At 35.7% G+C, this 18,979-nt stretch overlaps 1 protein-coding gene across 1 annotated transcript in view; it reads right to left on the reverse strand.

Annotated features, from left to right (window-relative positions):
* Positions 1–490: 490 nt before the first annotated feature.
* LOC121387807 (epidermal growth factor receptor-like) overlaps positions 491–18,979 on the reverse strand; it is a 77,731-nt gene continuing 59,242 nt past the window's right edge. The window contains 5 exon segments of the mRNA XM_041519019.1: positions 491–1,507; positions 4,906–5,100; positions 7,778–7,979; positions 9,885–10,049; positions 17,102–17,188. Coding sequence (XP_041374953.1) covers positions 1,191–1,507; positions 4,906–5,100; positions 7,778–7,979; positions 9,885–10,049; positions 17,102–17,188 — 966 coding nt within the window. The 3' untranslated portion in view covers positions 491–1,190.

Here is an 18,979-nt window from a genome sequence, read left to right on the forward strand (position 1 = left end):
CCATCAAGTGCACTTTAGTTAATGATGTTAAAATTCCTTCATCATACATGCCTGTATTCTAACCTATACATAGAGGACACCTACTCAAACAGGCCAACAAATTGTTCTTTACGGGCCCATTAACAATAATGCTCAAAATGTGTATCAACTGCAGGTTTTATTAGTAATTTTGTAAGAAATATTGTTATCAATACTTTTGTGTTAAAAGCATACACTGACATTAAACCCCTACCCTACAATTTGTACAGCCGTGGCCTCTTATAGACAGGTTGATCTCTCCATTTGAAAATGAAATCCACATACACAACTTAAGCCCTCATTATGTGTATAAAAGTATGTGTGTGTATGTACATATATATAATATATATATATATATATATATATATATATATATATATATATATATATATCTCATCACAGTTATGATTATTGTTGCAAACAAAGGCATATTATGCCCAGATATATATATATATATATATATAATTAATTATTATATATATATAATTAATATATATAATTAATATATATATATATATATATATATATATATAAAGAATTGCTCGTCTATTTCAAAATATAACAGGCACAATTCTGAATTCATTTTCCTTATATCACACACACAGAAACCATATTTCTGGACGATACCACAATTTCCTCCATTCTGCTTCAGTGACTGAGTCCATGTTGATCCAATGTTTGAATAAGATTTTGTGGGTGTGGTCCAACATTCATATTCTGTCATTAAGGTCAGAGCAAGGTCAAACAATGCCCAATTAAATTTTATTAGCCTACATGTTGCTAATGACATGTTTTGTAAGTAATAAAGTATTTGGTTATTACCTATCGGTTAAGTTTTAATATACATGTATGGAGATCAAACGCTTAAGTGACTTCATAAGTTCATTTTGCACCTCACTTTATGACAACAATCTTGTAATAGATTAGCACCCACAGTTAAGTGACTTCATCCATTTTACTTGTCAAGTTTGTGGCCCTTTACAGGGTGACTTTATTTTTCTGTCAATTTGGCAGCTCTTAACAGAAAGTCCATTTCCGTTTCTGAGAAAACCTTGCACAAGTGACTTCATTCTTTATTTGTCACATCTGAGCCTCTTCAAATGACTTCACTATCTCTTTTGTCATTTCTTTGTCAAGTTTGCGGCTCTTCACAGAGTCTCACACACTTCCTGTTACACAGTTGATTCAGAATTGACTTCTCCTGTCATCACAAGAGGTTTAACCTCTAACCTCCCTACGTCATTATAATAGTTTCTCTCACGGGGTTTAGAGGAGGGTATACTAGAGTTGGGTACAGTGGGGGAGGGTTTCACCATCACAGTGGGATGGAGTCCATTTTGTTTTGGTCGCGAATCTGTCCATGGATTTTCCTCCACTTTGTCGAAGTACTCGGGGTTTTCTACCGCAGCACCATTCGACTGCGGCAACATCTTGTCGGTTTCCATCTCCTCCGGTTCTTCTTCAAACACCTGCTCATTCTCGTAATAAGCTGAAAGAGAAAACCCCCAGAGATAACATTATAAAATATTTAAATCAACCATAGCCCCTATTAAAAAAAAAAAAGAGTTAAAATTACTGCTCATTCTTGCAATAAGCTAAGAGAGAGAGAGAGAGAGAGAGAGAGAGAGAGAGAGAGAGAGAGAGAGAGAGAGAGAGAGAGAGAGAGAGAGAGAGAGAGGGAGAGGGAGAGGGTGAGTGTGAGTGTGAGTGTGAGTGTGAGTGTGAGTGTGAGTGTGAGTGTGAGTGTGAGAGTGACAGTGACAGTGACAGTGACAGTGAGAGTGAGAGTGAGAGAGAGAGAGAGAGGGGGGGGGGGGTAGAAATTATAAATATTTAAATCAGGGTTCTTTCTCAAACAGAAAGAGAGAAAAAAAATAGGTAAATTAAATTATAAATATTTAAACCAACCATAGTCCCTAGAACATTTGTTACTGAGCCATAGTTACAATACACATAGTCCCTAGAACATTTGTTACTGAGCCATAGTTTAAATACACAGTCCCTAGAACATTTGTTACTGAGCCATAGTTTCAATACACATAGTCCCTAGAACATTTGTTACTGAGCCATAATTTCAATACACACTGAAAGCTATTTGAACCAGATGACAGGGACCTAATATCTATCCGGTTTAAATATGATACTAACTCATCAACTAGTTATTAGTTTTATCCCGTAATCCATAAAACATTAAGGAGAAAAACTAGTATTGCTGTTTATTTCAGCTACATTGTACAATTTTATACAATACAGTTTATAATTCTGCTTGAGTCGGTCATCCTAATTGGCCAACAGAAAACTGGTTAATCGCACCAACTGATCTGTAACTTTTATTTATGCAACTATATGGATAGAATTTATGAACTTACAGGGACGTCACAACTTATTGATATGGATATGTAGTGATTTTATGTTATTTTATGATATATGCTATATAGAGGATTTGTTATGAGTGTTTTTTAATATTAAAAATATCAACTGAGTCTACATTAATCAGGATTCATCGAGGCTAAATAGACGAGGTTGATATTTTACATTTTAAAAAACATAAATAGTGAATTCTATGTGTTCCGACAACACTTCTAAAATAATATTTTCATTCAATATTTAGTAAATTACAGTATTAAAGTTGCCTCCACCGGTAACATGACATCATCATGATTAGCACAAATTATTTTCATGTCACACACTTTAACTAAATCTTATGAAAACGTTACGCTCATGTATACAGGTCTTGTTGGCTTGTAAACAAATAACTCATTGACAGTAACACATTATTACCTAGAGACCTTGAAAATTTGCATATACCTTTTAAATTGCATACCATTATTAACTGGGTTAATACATTAAATTATCACATGGGCTTATGACATGCATATCATGGGTAAGTTATAGGACATATATACAGAACTTCAAATACGTCATTTTCACTTCCTATTTATTGCACAAGTTTATTATGCATAAGAATATATATCACGAGACCGCATAGCGTTCAAGTGGTATGTTCTTTCGCAAAATAAACAAGTGCAATAAATAGGAAATGAAAACAACGTATGTGAAGTTCTGTATTTATTACATACCTTCGTTTATGTTTTACAAAAATGGTTTTTAATTTAATGTCATAACAACACTTCCTTAAATCTATAATCAAAACTCCTTTCATGGATTTATTTAACATGAAGAATCATACTCTGCAGCAGCCTTGTATAATGTTTCAAATACAATGTGATGTCATTTGTAAATCATATATGACGTCAGTAAATAAAAGGTACTAACTGCAGTACAAACAAAAAGGGAATTCCCCATTTAAAAGCCCGTGTCCAGATCGCACATATGTGCGATACAAAATACATTTATCACACGGTTTCAAAATGTCTTTATCACTATAGTAAGATTGAATAGGTATATAACAAACAGAGGACTCGTCACAAGTATTTTTTAATATGGAAAATATCAACCGAGTCTATGTTAATCAGTATTTGTTGAGGCTCTGCCGAGACTAATACCAATTAACTAGACGAGGTTGATATTTTGCATATTAAAAAACATGAGTAGCGAAATCTATTTATCCTATAACACTTCTAAAATAACATTCTAATTACTTTTTTTTAGTAAATCACAGTACTAAAGTCGCCGCCATCGATAATATGACGTCATCACGATTAGCACAGATTAGTTTGACGTCACGCATCTTAAACAAATCTTTGAAAATGTTACGCTCAGGTACACGGGTCTTGTTGGCTTGTAAGCAAATGACCCATCCACAGTAACAAATTACCTAGAGACCTTGCAGATTTGCATACCATTATTAATCGGGTTAATAAAATAAATTATCATATGGGTTTATGACATGGATATTATGGGTAAGTTATAGGATAAATACATTTATCATATAATATCTTACATTTTCAGTGCAATCAAAGTATGTGATATTTTTCAGATCACATACTTTAAGAATTTGATAACTTTGCAAATAAGATGTAAATTAATCGAGGTCACGGCACTAGGTTTATTGACATTTAAGAAAACATTCTAAGGTGACACTCCATAATTGACGTATGCATTCAGTCATCAAATAAAAACATTTCAATAGCAATTTTACACTGAAAGCTGTCCAGTGTTCAGAAAACAAAAAACATTAAGCACTAGTTTATTTTGATGTAAGGACATCCAAAATGACGTCATTTGCATTTGACGTAATTTCCATTCAAAAAGAAACCGCGCCACATATTCTTACGTCATTTGAACATCTAGTAATGGCGGACTGGAATTAAAGTTGCGTGTACAGTTTACAAAAACACGCTGTATCAAGCTTGAGCTTATATGATAAAGAGATTATTACCCTCGTGTATTTCGGTATCATCAATATCATATATTAGGAATGTACAGTTTACAAAAACATGTTGTATCAAGCTTGAGCTTATATGATAAAGAGATTATTACCCTCGTGTATTTCGGTATCGTCAATATCATATATTAGGAATGTACAGTTTACAAAAACATGTTGTACTGAGCTGGGGATTGTATGATTAAGAGATTATTACCCTCGTGTGTTTCGGCATCGTCAATATCATATATTAGGAATGTGTGTATGTGTGTGTATGTGAATTTTGCCATGCTCATATACCACGAAAGTTTCGAGTATGTCTATCCCGGGTTCCATATCTGGATAGCCATATTAGGAATAAAAATAATACATTACGGTTTGTCAGAAGCTCGCATAATACAATTTTTATTCCTAATATATGACAATGATACTGACTATATATACCGAAGCACGCTCTGGTAATAACCTCTATTTATGATACATGTTATGATATGTTATCTATAACATGTACATGTATTTGTTTGTCAAGAGACACACTGATGGCACCGAAACAAACGTACCTCTATCACTGAGGTCCATGTACGCTGCTGGACGCGAGGATTTCGGTTGTAGATAGTCATCTTCATCCACCGGTATATGCAGGGGCATTTCCGATTTCAGTGGTGGGGGAGGGGAGGGACTGCTTGGGGCTGTGTCAGGGATGCCATTATAGAAGGGGCGGTCATCAAAACCACGCTGCATCAAATCTACTTCATCTGAAAAAAAAGAAGAGAGATACGTTATTAAATTAAAAGCCTAAAAATAAATGAAAGGAATGTATGTTTAATGACAACTTGGCACATTTTGAAGTATTTGGGGACTACTATATCGCAGTACTCAAACCTGGAAGAAGAAGTTTGTTTTGTTTAACACCACCACTAGAGCACACGGATTTATCAATCATCGACTAATGGATGTCAAACATTTGATAATTTTGACAAATAGTCTTAGAGACGAAACCTGCTACATTTTTCCATTAGTAGCAAGTGATCTTTTATATGCACCATCCCACAGACAGGATAACACATACCAAGGCTTTTGATATACCAGCCGTGGTGCACTGCCTGGAACAAGAAATACCACAATGGGTCCACCAATGGGAATCGACCTCAAACCGACTGCACATCAAGTGAGCGCTTTACCACGTCCCGGATCTTCGAAACAGGAAGTAAAATACGACTTGCTGTTAATTTTGTTTTAGAAATAACAGGCCAAAAGAAATATTTTCTGCTAAAAAAATTATAGCGGGCTGTAAATAAGGTACTATGGGAAGAACGGACGGTTTGAAATAGGGTGCCAAAAATTCGGACCTCTGAAATACGTTTCAGACAAATTATGTCAAATTAAAACGTTACATTTGTCAAATGTCAAAATGTCAAAATTTTGTTTAACACCAGGACCGGCCTTGGTGGCGTCGTGGTTAGGCCATCGGTCAACAGGCTGGTAGGTACTGTGTTCGGATCCCAGTCGAGGCATGGGATTTTTAATCCAGATACCGACTCCAAACCCTGAGTGAGTGCTCCGCAAGGCTCAATGGGTAGGTGTAAACCACTTGCACCGACCAGTGATCCATAACTGGTTCAACAAAGTCCATGGTTTGTGCTATCCTGCCTGTGAGAAGCGCAAAAAAAAAAATCCCTTGCTGCTAATCGGAAAGAGTAGCCCATGAAGTGGCGACAGCGGGCTTTCCTCTCAAAATCTGTGTGATCCTTAACCATATGTCTGATGCCATATAACCGTAAATAAAATGTGTTGAGTGCGTCGTTAAATAAAACATTCCTTTCTTTCTTTCTGTGTTTAACACCACCACTACAGCACAATGATTTATTAATCTGGACGACCAAACATTTGCTAATTCTGATATTACTGTCTTAGTGGAAACCCGCGACACTTTCCCCCATTAACAGCAGAGTGTATTTTATATGCACTTTCCCACAGACAGGACAGCACATACCGTGGTCTTTGATATACCAGTCGTGGGGCACTGGTGAGGATATGAAAAAGCCCAATTAGAGAATGGGTCTAATCAATATCAAGATTTGAAGGCCTCAAGTTTTGAAGATGTTTAATTTGGTAGTAGATGTAACGTTGATGACCAACTTGATTGAGAAAGGAAGGAAGGAAATGGTTTATTTAACGACGCACTCAACACATTTTATTTACGGTTATATGGTGACAAAGACTTAGGGAAAATGCTCGAATGATTACCTCTGTTCGGAGAACTAATTTATAAAGAGAATACTACACAAGTGGCTGTTAGATACCATTTTATCTTACAACAAAGCACTCGCTTGGTCAGTTTGGGATCGATCCCCATCAGTGGGCCCATTGGGCTATTTCTCGATCCAGCCAGTGCACAACGACTGGTACATCAAAGGCTGTGGTATGTGTTATCCTGTCTATGGGATGGTGCATATAAAAGATCCTTTGCTGTTGACTGAAAAGAATAGCCCATGAGGCTGCAACAGCGGGTTTCCTCCCTCAATATCTGAATGGTTCTTAACCATATTTCCGATGCCACATAACCATAAATAAAATGTGTTGAGTGCGACGTTAAATAAACCATTTCCTTCCTTCCTTCCTTCCTTCCTTAAAACCAGTTGGGTTTTTTCGAAATTCAACTTTTTACCATTTTCACCATTTTCGGGGCACTTGTTTTTCAGTAAAAATACACAAAAATTAATTGAAATAAACATTAATGTAATTTATGTGCTTGCTTTAATAAATGAATGGCAAAAGATATAAAAGGCATATTTTATTCATTAATAATACCTTTTTTGGTGTTTTATAAAGGCAATTTTAGAATTAATTAGTGAAAAAGGCTTGTTTAATCTCAGGGCAGCATGGTGTTGGTTAAGGCAAGATGGTGCTAGACTATTGAGGCATAGTGCTGCACCATGCTAAAACATGCTAGGGAAAACACTAGATATAGCCTTGGATGTTGTGTGAATGTGTGAGTGAAAGTTGAGTTAAAAAACACTTGCTGCTAATCGGAAGAGTAGCGAATGTAGTGGTGACAGCGGGTTTCCTCTCAAAATCTGTGTGGTCCTTAACCATATGTCTGACGCCATATAACCGAAAATAAAATGTGTTGAGTGCGTTGTTAAATAAAACATTTCTTTCTTTTGTTTCCCCCTGGATGGGGGTAGGCACAGTGTAAAAGGGAATCTGTGAATAAAAGAAAAAAAAAAAGAAAAAAATATTGATAGGCTTAAGACGACCTTACGTCTATATGCCTTAAAGAAGCATATGCCTATGACCATTGTAATGAAATAAAGTGAAATTTAATATATCTCTAAAAAAAAAGAAGAAAAAAAACAAAAAAAAGAAAGTTTTTTTCGAAATCAAATTGTATCTAACGAGCGACTCGTTAGTTCATCCTCTAAATACTACCTCTGTCTTTGAAGAACTTGACGGGGTCCGAACTGTATCGTGAGTTGACGGAATCCCCGCGTCCGCGGGTCGGCGATAGTCGTTGGTTTCTCGCCTCGGCCGCTGACTCGAGGTGGGCGTAACGCTTCTCTCGCCACGGAGGACGCATGTGATCCTCCTTTGCCATCAGCTTTGGGTCGAAGTGAGACATCCCGGTAGCACCCTGTAACAAGAGGAAAGAATGTTTTTATCCTGCAATCACTTTCTCTATGAGTAATACTACAGTACCTCTGTGTTTGAAGAATTTTACAGGATCAGAACTGAGCGATGTCATCCCAGTAGCACACTGTAACAACAGGAAAAATGGTTTCATCCTACAACCACTTTTTCTGAGAGTGTGGAAATTATCTGTATCAAGCTACCCAGTTAAGAAACAACACTATGTAGTTATCTCATTTATTTATTTATTTTATTATAAAAATTATTTATTTATTGTTTATTTACTTTCCATTGTACATTATTTCATTATGTGACACCATTGTTCACCTGTGTATTTGTTTATCTGTATATATATATATATATATATATTTTTTTTTTTTTTTTTTTTTTTTCTTCATGTAACTTATGAGCTGTTTAGATCTAAGTCAATAAAGAATGAATGAATGAATGATTGAAAGAATGAATGATTGAATGATTGAAAGAATGAATGAAGAACGAACGAACGAACGAACGAACGAACGAACGAACGAACGAACGAACGAACGAACGAACGAACGAAAGAAAGAAAGAAAGAAAGAATGAATGAATGAATGAATGAATGAGTCTGTATTTGAAGAATTTGACAAGATCAGAACTGAGCAATGCCATCCCAGCAGCACCCTGTAACAACAGAATTATTTGTTTTGTTTAACGACACCACTAGAGCACACTGATTTATCAATCTTCGGTTATTGAATGTCGGCACCATGTAACCACAGGAAAAACATTTGTATCCTACAACCACTTTCTCTATGAGTAATGCTACCTGAAGGGAAGGGAACTCGTTTAATATGCCCATATCCCGACGGTTCAGGCACCCCCCACCCCAGAGGAGAGTCGCCATCATTGCCAGTGACCAACTCCGGAGCGGGAGGGGGGAGGGGAAGAGTCGAAATTAAATGGGACAATTTTGAAATTACAACCCAATAAAAGGGGGGGGGGGGGGGGGGGGAGGAGGGGAGATTTTTAAATTTTTAGAAGTGTCATAAGTCAGATAAGCCAAGATATTAACTTTACAGTTAGTTATTTGGCACAATTTTCAGTCGGACTGGTCTTAAAGGCATACTGTCACGAATTTAAGGATAATAACTAAAAATTACATTAATTGTTGGAAACCAAATCTAGCTATCGCATCACTTTAACTGAAACATAATGGAGTGAAATCCATGCCATCCCCCTCGGCAATTTTAGTTTTTGAATTATGGACCATTGCCATAATTCAATTATTTTTACAAAATGTCATTAATAAATGGAGTATGATGGCCATGAAGATGGTTGAATAAAGTACATTTAGGGACAAATCAAATTATTTTTGTTCAGGTAATATTTTGTTAGACCATTAAATAGGTCAGTGGTCTGTGACAATATGCCTTTAATTTAGTGTAATATCAAAAAATTAAATTACCTTTTTATATATAAACTTAACTTGTTATAAGCCTTGGGAGAATGGGAATGGGAAATTGTTTAACGTGCACATTCAGAGCAAGCTGTTGTAGCGCACGCCTGTCCTGGGCACAAGTACCGGCCTCAGCTGGTTCTTCTGTCCAGGACAGGAAAGGGTAGGGGTGGGTGGAGGAGGGACCACCTGCACTGGCAGGTGCAAGGGAGCACCAGCAGTCCAACCGTAGCCGGTAACAGGTGGTGGGGTGGTATGGTGCCATATATTTGGAATGTCCTGTAGGATTAAGCCAAAGGGAAATGGGTGCGCATTTTGTTGACGGAAGTTTGGCGCAATTTTGAATAAAAGGTAGGGAGCTACGTATAGGTTTGGATTTTAGTAGGCCGAGAGTAGCTCGTTAGTTAAGACCTGCAGATGATGAGGTGTCTCCCTAGGTAGGCCATATATAAATTATTCTCTTTATCCTCTAACCTTTATATGCGGCAGGGAATCATTCTCCGCCTCTGCTTCAGACTGAGGCTGTAGGTAGTCGTCTGCTTCTATGACTTCCTCTGGCCCGTCTGCTGGAATACTCAAACTGCGAACAAGGTCGTTCTTGTCATATGAGTGACTCGGCAGACGCAACAGTTCGTCGCCCTGAAACACAAACAATAACTCCTTAGTCAATAGTGAAAATCGTTCTTTGTGTGGCTGACCATATACACAGGTGGTTGTAAAGTATAATGTTAATATAGGGCAGATCCAGGAAATATTTTGGGGACGGGACTAAGAGAAAGAGTTAAGTTTTTTGTTTTGTTGTTTATCGACAAAACTAGAGCACATTGATTAATTAATCATTGGCTATTGGAAGGAAGGAAGGAAATGTTTTATTTAATGACGCACTCAACACATTTTATTTACAGTTATATGGTGTCGGACATATGGTTAAGGACCACACAGATACTGAGACAGGAAACCCGCTGTCGCCACTTTATGGGCTACTCTTTTCGATTAGCAGCAAGGGATCTTTTATATGCACCATCCCACAGACAGGATAGTACATACCACAGCTTTTGTTACACCAGTTGTGGAGCACTGGCTGGGACGAGAAATAGCCCAATGGGTCCACCGACGGGGAACGATGCTAGACCGACTGCGCATCAAGCGAGCGCTCTACCACTGGACTAGGTCCCGCCCCCTTCCTTAGTCAGTAGTGAAAATTGTTCTTTGTGTGGCTGACCAAATAAACAGGTGATTGCAAAGTATAATGTTAATACAGGGCGGATCCAGGAAATATTTTTGGGAAGGGACTAAGGGAAAGAGTTATGTTTTTTTGTTGTTGCTTATCAACACCATTAGAGCACATTGATTAATTAATCATTGGCTAGGGGGCGAGACGTAGCCCAGTGGTAGAGCGCTCGCTTGATGCGCGGTCAGTTTGAGATCAATCCGCGTCAGTGGGCCAATTGGGCTATTTCTCGCTCTAGACGGTGCACCACGACTGGTACATCAAAGGCCGTGGTATGTGCTATCCTGTCTGTGGGATAGTGCATATAAAAGATTCCTTGCTGCTAATCGAAAAGAGTAGCCCATGAAGTGGCGACAGTGGGTTTCCTCTCTCAATATCTGTGTGGTCCATAACCATATGTCCAACGCCATATAACCGTAAATAAAATGTGTTGAGCGCGTCGTTAAATAAAACAATTCTTTCTTTCTTTTTCTCCCTCAATATCTGTGTGGTCCTTAACCATATGTCCGACGCCATATAACCATAAATAAAATGTGTTGAGTGCGTCATTAAATAAACCATTTCCTTCCTGCCTTAATCATTGGCTACTGGAAGTCTAAACAATTTTGCTAATTTTGACTCGTAGTCTTAGGGTGGAAATGAGCTACATTGTTCCTAATGCAGCAAGGGATCTTTTATATAAGCACTTTCCCACAGACAGGACAACACATACCACAGCCTTTGATATACCAGTTGTGGTGCACTGGTTGGAACGAGAAAAAACCTAATCAGTTGAATGGATCCACAAGAGGTGGTTTGATCCTGTGGCACAAGCACCTCACACGAGCACTCACCCAACTGAGCTAACTCCCGCCCTTATTCAATTGTAAAAACTGTTCTTTGTGTAGCCGACCACATAAACAGGTGATTGCTAAGTACAATGTTAATACAGGGCAGATCCAGGAATTTAAAAAAAAAAATTATTAATTTTTTTTTTTAACCAAATTTGGGAAGGGGGGGGGGGGGGGGCAGATCCAGGGGAAAAAAAAATTGGGAGGGGAGAGAGACTAATGGCACATGAACCAACTCATCAAAAGGGCAACCCAAATGAAAAAAATGAAAAAAGGGGGAAAAAAAGGCACTTAAAAATATTTAGTGGGTACATGTCCCATTACCCATATGAATATGACTGTGTTAACAAAACCATCACAAGAACAATTAATACTAGGTTGGGTTTTATTCCTTTTTTAAAATCTTTTTTCTTTCTTTCTTTTTCTTGTGAAAAAAAAAGCTCTTTATTTGAAAAATACAGAAAATGTGACAATTTTAGAGAAAAAACGGTCTGAAGTGGGGAAATGTGGGAAGGAACTACACCCCTAAACACAACTGTGTCTTAGGTGATTAGCTCATAACCTTTATATACACACACACACACACACACACATACACAATCTCACCTCACCATATTACAACATCATTTACTAATGCAAAATAAAAACACACTTACAGTTTTAATAAACGTGTGTTATACTGGCTATTGACAACTACCTCTAAAAAAAACCATGTATACAAGTTTGTTTTTATTTTTATTTTTTTTATAATTATTTTTTAATCCATGCTTAAATTTGGTACGATTCCCCTCCCCCCCCCCAATATGTGTACGAACAGAAAAGTCCACCAAATATACAGCTCAGTTTAAATAGATGTTATACAACTCAGGCTGAATAGAATTTGTGTACAAACAACTCAGGCTGAACAGAATAGTTGTACATACAACTAAGGCTGAATAGAACATAAACAGATCAGGCTACCTAGCTTATTTGTATATACAGTTTAGGCCATATAGGTCTTTTATATATACAGCTCAACCTGAATAGATAATTTTCATAAGCTCAAGCTTAATAGGTCTTTTATATATATACAGCTCAACCTGAATAGGTAATTTTCATAAGCTCAAGCTGAGTAGGTCTTTTATAGATACAGCTCAACCTGAATAGGTAATTTTCATAAGCTCAAGCTGAGTAGGGCTTTTATACATGCAGCTCAACCTGAATAGGTAGTTTTTCATACAGCTCAGGCTTAATAGGTCTTTTATACATATAGCTCAAGCCTTTTACATGTATATAAATAAAACAAAAAAGTTCCCTTTAATCAGTAATTTACAGATTGTGATGCCGGTCATTTTTGTTTTGCTTTTAACAAACCTGGAGAAGTTTTAATTTCTTCTTCTCTTTCTTTCTTTCTTTCTTTCAATAACATTAATATTTGTTAACATTTATATTGCATAAATATAACACTGTCATGATTATGTACGTATTATAAAAAGGCATAGAAAGTTGGAAAACTTGTGCCTAATAAATTAGTTTTTTCAAAAGCAATAGAATATGTTTCAACTAATCAGTAATATTAGAAAACGCTAAACACTTGATTTGGTCTATGGCAACCTTATATTAGCCAGGGAAATCAGATGAAAAATCATCATAGATAATTGGTTTGCACCGACGTTTGATTACACAATACCGGCCTCGGTGGTGTCATGGTTAAGCCATCGGACATAAGGCTGATACGCACAGGGTTCACAACCCGGTACCGGCTCCCACCCAGAGTGAGTTTTAACGACTCGGTGGGTAGGTGTAAGACCACTACACCCTCTTCTTTCTCAATAACCACTAACAACTGACTGTCCTAGAAAGACAGCCCAGATAACTAAGGTGTGTGTGCCCAGGACAGCATGCTTGAACCTTATTTGGATTTGAGCACAAAAAATAAGTTGAAACGAAATATATGATTACACCATAGGTTTGAATTATATGAACATATGAAAGAAAAAAGAAAGAAATGTTTGATTTAACGATGCATTTTGTTTACAGTTATATGGCGTCAGACATATGGTTATGGACCACACATATACTGAGAGAGGAAACCCGCTGTTGCCACTTCGTGGGCTACTCTTTTCGATTAGCAGCAAGGGATCTTTTATATGCACCATCCCATGGACAGGGTAGTACATACCATGGCCTTTGATATACCAGTTGTGGTGCACTGGCTGGAACGAAAAATAACAGGCCCACCGACGGGGATCGATCTTGGACTGACTGTGCATAGAGTGAGTGCTTTACCACTGGGCTACATCCCATCCCATAACACATGATGGCTCTGGATCAACACATTTTATTTACGGTTATATGGCGTCAGACATATGGTTAAGGACCACACAGATTTTGATAGGAAACCCGCTGTCGCCATTACATGGGCTACTCTTTCCGATTAGCAGCAAGGGATCTTTTATTTGCACTTCCTACAGGCAGGATAGCACAAACCATGGACTTTGTTGAACCAGTTATGGATCACTGGTCGGTGCAAGTGGTTTACACCTACCCATTGAGCCTTGTGGAGCACTCACTCAGGGTTTGGAGTCGGTATCTGGATTAAAAATCCCATGCCTCGACTGGGATCCGAACCCTGTACCTACCAGCCTGTAGACCGATGGCCTAACCACGACGCCACCGAGACCGGTCTGGATCATAAGAACCATACATCTAATGTTTTGGCCACTGTGATAAGACCTTACAAATCATTAATTTTACTTTTAATAACTATTTAATGCCTTTGGTTTTTTTTTAGTACACATGAAAACACCCTCCCACCCACTCTCCCACCCCCATATTAACATGAATGAATGAATAAATGTTTATCAACACCTCAGCATAAAAAAATATATCAGCTATTGGGTGTCAAACTATGATATTTACATCAATTCCATTATATAAACTGAATGAACAATTACTGTCAACATTTCCTGTGACAATACGTTATGGATTTTTTTATAACAGATAAAGGGCGGGACATAGCCCAGTGGTAAAGCGTTCGCTTGATGTGCGGTCGGTCCAGGATCGATCCCTGTCGGTGGACCCATTGGGTTATTTCTCTTTCCAGCCAGTGCTCCACAACTGGTGTAACAAAGGCTGTGGTATGTACTATCCTGTCTGTGGGAGGGTGCATATAAAAGATCCCTTGCTGCTAATTGAAAAGAGTAGCCCATGAAGTGGCGACAGCAGGTTTCCTCCCTCAATATCTGTGTGGTCCATAACCATATGTCTAACGCCATGTAACCGTAAATAAAATGTGTTGAGTGTGTCGTTAAATAAAACATTTCATTCCTTCTTTATAAAAAATAATCATATCAGTAGCGCCCAACCAATCAATTTTCGATTATAATAATTAATTGGAACATCACTTTTTTTAATTAGTATTTTAATAGACACATTTTTTTTAACATTGGTTTTCTCAGTTAAGATAAGAACTGGGACAATATATATAATGTGTACATTCATTATTTAGTCATATTTAAGAGGGTTGTCATACAGGTAGTAGTCAAGTTTGAGTCTCACTATTTCTTAAGACATTTACCGTATTAGGTCAGTTATAAACTAATAGAAAACAAAAGAAACAAAACAAAAAAGTTAGTGAAGACAAGACTGCTACTAACATGTGCATAAACTAAAAATGAAATTAAAAAGAAGAAGACTAAAATAAATTAGCATACATTAATACAGTGCTCTTCTTAATAAAAAAAGGAGTTAATTTGTTTTCAAAGTTATCATGCAAAATGTGAATTTAAAATAATAAAAAAGTATGCAGAAGTGCATTTTTGTGAATGTCCCCATTGACCGAGTGTATTAAGATCGTGAGCTGTCAAATGCCTCGCAAATCAGTGTAGTAAGTTTGAATTCTGACAACTGACACTTTGTTTTGAAATATTATAATTACTGGGTCAATGTTCCTGCTGATTTACTATTGGCGTCATTAGCCTCATTGCAATTTAAAAATACCGAACTGTTACTTTAGTGTTTGACAGCACACTGCCTTAACAACGGTGAATTGGGCTTCCATTTTTTGTGTGGATGACCCTGTTGGCCAAGCGGTTGAGGTCACAGGCTGTAAGATGTCATGCGAATCGGTGCAGTAGGTTCGAATGTTCGAATCCCGCCAATTGACACTATGTGTTTTTTATATATTATAATACTAGTAATTACAATATCTGCTATTATTGTTTTTAAAAAACAAGAGACAAAAAGAATATGTAACTTTTAGTTAAAAGTAATGCTCACAAACTAAATAGTTAGAATATATAATAATCCCATAAAAAGCTATATATATATATATATATATATATATATATATGCTGCAACATGTTTTTGTTTATTAAATGTTCAATTTGTATAATTTATAAGTTTTTATTTTATAAGGTAATGAAGTAGATAACACTTAATCTAACATTATCAGAATGTATTTTGCAGAAATAAAAAAAAGAAGGAAAAAAAGTACAATTTGTATGCTAAAAAAAAAGAAAAAGAAATTAAAAATGGTTTTGTTTATGAAATTGCTGGTTGGTTAAAGAGTTGTGGGTGGGGCTGAGGATTGGGGGATTGGAGGATTGGGGTGGGGGTGGTGCAGCACGCATATAGCATGTATTACATCTTGGTACATATTCAAGTTCAGGTAAACTAATTAGAATACATTTCCAAGCATTTTATTTAAGAAAATGCCATGAAATTTTCAATTACTTTTAGCTGCAGATGAACAAAAAAAAAACCTACTTCCAGGATATTTTTAGAAACAGTTTCAATTGTTACGTTGTTATTATTATTATAAAACTATTATTATTATATTACATTTATTATATTTATTATTTAAAATTAAAATTATTAAAATACTGATAACAATTACCAATACATGAAAATCTATTGTTTATAAATTCCTCAGTGGGTTGTTGTTGGTTTTGGGATGTTTATTGATGTTTCTTTTAATTAAAAATATATGGAGACTAGTTTCTACTTTAAATATCTCTCGTTATTCAACAATTTTACAATATAAAAAAACATGATTTCCACTTTAAATATATCTCGTTATTCAACAATTTTACAATTAATTTTTTTTTTTTCCACTTTAAATATCTTACATTATTTAACAATGTTATAATAAAAAAATTGTTTCCACTTTAAATATCTCGTTATTCAACAAAAAGAATGAATGAATGAATGTTTAACGAAACCCCAGCACGAAAAAAATACATCGGCTATTGGGTGTCAAACTATGGTAAAGGCAAAACTTAGTGATGTTATTCAACAATTTGACAACAAAAAATGGTTTTGACTTTAAATATCTCTCCTTATTCAACAATTTTACAATAAAAAAAAGGTTTCCACTTTAAATATCTCTTGTTATTTAACTATTTTACAATTAAAAAACTGGTTTCCACTTTTAAATATCTCTCATTATTCAACAATTTTACAATTAAAAAAATAGTGTCCACTTTAAATATATCTCGTTATTCAACAATTTTACACATGAAAAATTCTTATCCTTTAATCCTTCCCATTATTTTGGGACATGGGTTACAAAATGGGTTATGGGTTGACATCACTATGGCAACACAACTAGGTCATGCATAAAAATCATGCACGTTTGTTTTGTTCACCTGGTGCAGATCGGAACTATCGCCAGGGATCAAATCTATTTCCGATATCACCTCTGTCTGGTCGGGTATTTTCTTCAGCACATCCCCCTGTGTGCAATCAAACATGAAGCAGCCACGTCAACACAGGAACAACCCACTTACAAGACAATACCAATCGATAAACCTAATTTAAATTTACTTTCCAATAATATCAGTTTGAATGTCAGATGTCAGAAGACAATACCAATTGATAAATCTAATTTAAACTTACTTTCCAACAATTTGTAAATATCAATTTGAATGACAGATGTCAGAAGACAATACCAATCGATAAATCTTATTTAAATTTACTTTCCAACAATTTGTAAATATCAATTTGAATGACAGACGTCAGAAGAAAATACCAATTGATAAACCTAATTTAAATTACTTTCTAATAATATCAGTTTGAATGTCAGATGTCAGAAGACAATACCAATTGATAAATCTAATTTCAATTTACTATCCAACAATTTGTAAATATTAATTTGAATGACAGACATCAGAAGACAATACCAATTGATAAACCTAATTTAAATTTCCTTTCCAATAATATCAAGTTGAATGGCAGATATCAGAAGACAATACCAACTGATAAACCTAATTTAAATTTACTTTCCAATAATATCATTTTGAATGGCAGAAATCAGAAGACAATACCAATTGATAAATCTAAATTAAATTTATTTTCCAACAATTTCTAAATCTAAATTTGAATGACAGATGTCAGAAGACAATACCAATTGATAAGTCTGATTTAAATTTACTTTTCAACTATATCAATTTGAAAGGCAGATGTCAGAAGACAATACCAATCAAAACATAATATAATAAATTTATTTACAACATTTAAAAAAATATCAATTTGAATGTCAGATGTCAGAAGACAATACCAATTGATAAATATAATTTAAATTTACTTTCCAACAATTTGTAAATATCAGTTTGAATGATGGACATCAAAGGACAATACTAATCCATAGATAAAATTTGGACCAATTTATAACATTTCAATGTTAAAAGACAATACTAATCCTTACACAGAATTTATATTAATTTCTCTCAGAAGATAATATGAATCAATAAAACTGAATTAAACCAATTCCTAAATTGTCAATCCACAAGCAGAAGTTTTTTATATTAAATTTGAATGGTGGATGTCCAATTCTATATTGTGATTTTGAAAAGACAAGTCAGTCCATTTTCATACTTTTCAAAATAATAATATGAATGGTGGGTGGAACATTATTTTTTTTAAATATTAATTTGATGTGACGATGTCAACAGACAATCCACCAATTTATAAATCGTCAAAAGACAATACCAATCAATAAATTTACCTTCCAGGAATTTTCTAAATTGGCCATGTTTAAAAACAGTACTAGTTTGTAAATTTAATTTCTAAATATTAATTTGAAAATACCAACCTACAAGACAATACAAATCCACAAATGTAATTTAAATTTACTCTCCACAGATTTCTAAACTCTGTTTTAAGTCAATATTAGGAATGAAATGTTTTATTTAACGACGCACTCAACACATTTTATTTATGGTTATATGGTGTCAGACATATGTTCAAAGACCACGCAGATATTGAGGTAGGAAACCCACTGTCGCCACTTCATGGGCTACTCTTTTCGATTAGCAGCAAGGGATCTTTTATATGTACCATTCTACACAGGATAGCACATACCACAGCCTTTGAAGTATCAGTTGTGGTGCACTAGCTGGAGCGAGAAATAGCCCAATGGCTCCACTGATGGGGATCGATCCCAAACCGACTGTACATCAAGCGAGTGCTTTACCATTGGGCTACATCTCACCCCTTTAAAGTCAATATTAGTCCACAAATGTACT

Source organism: Gigantopelta aegis, chromosome 13, assembly GCF_016097555.1.
Source record: "Gigantopelta aegis isolate Gae_Host chromosome 13, Gae_host_genome, whole genome shotgun sequence".
NCBI lineage: Eukaryota > Metazoa > Mollusca > Gastropoda > Neomphalida > Peltospiridae > Gigantopelta > Gigantopelta aegis.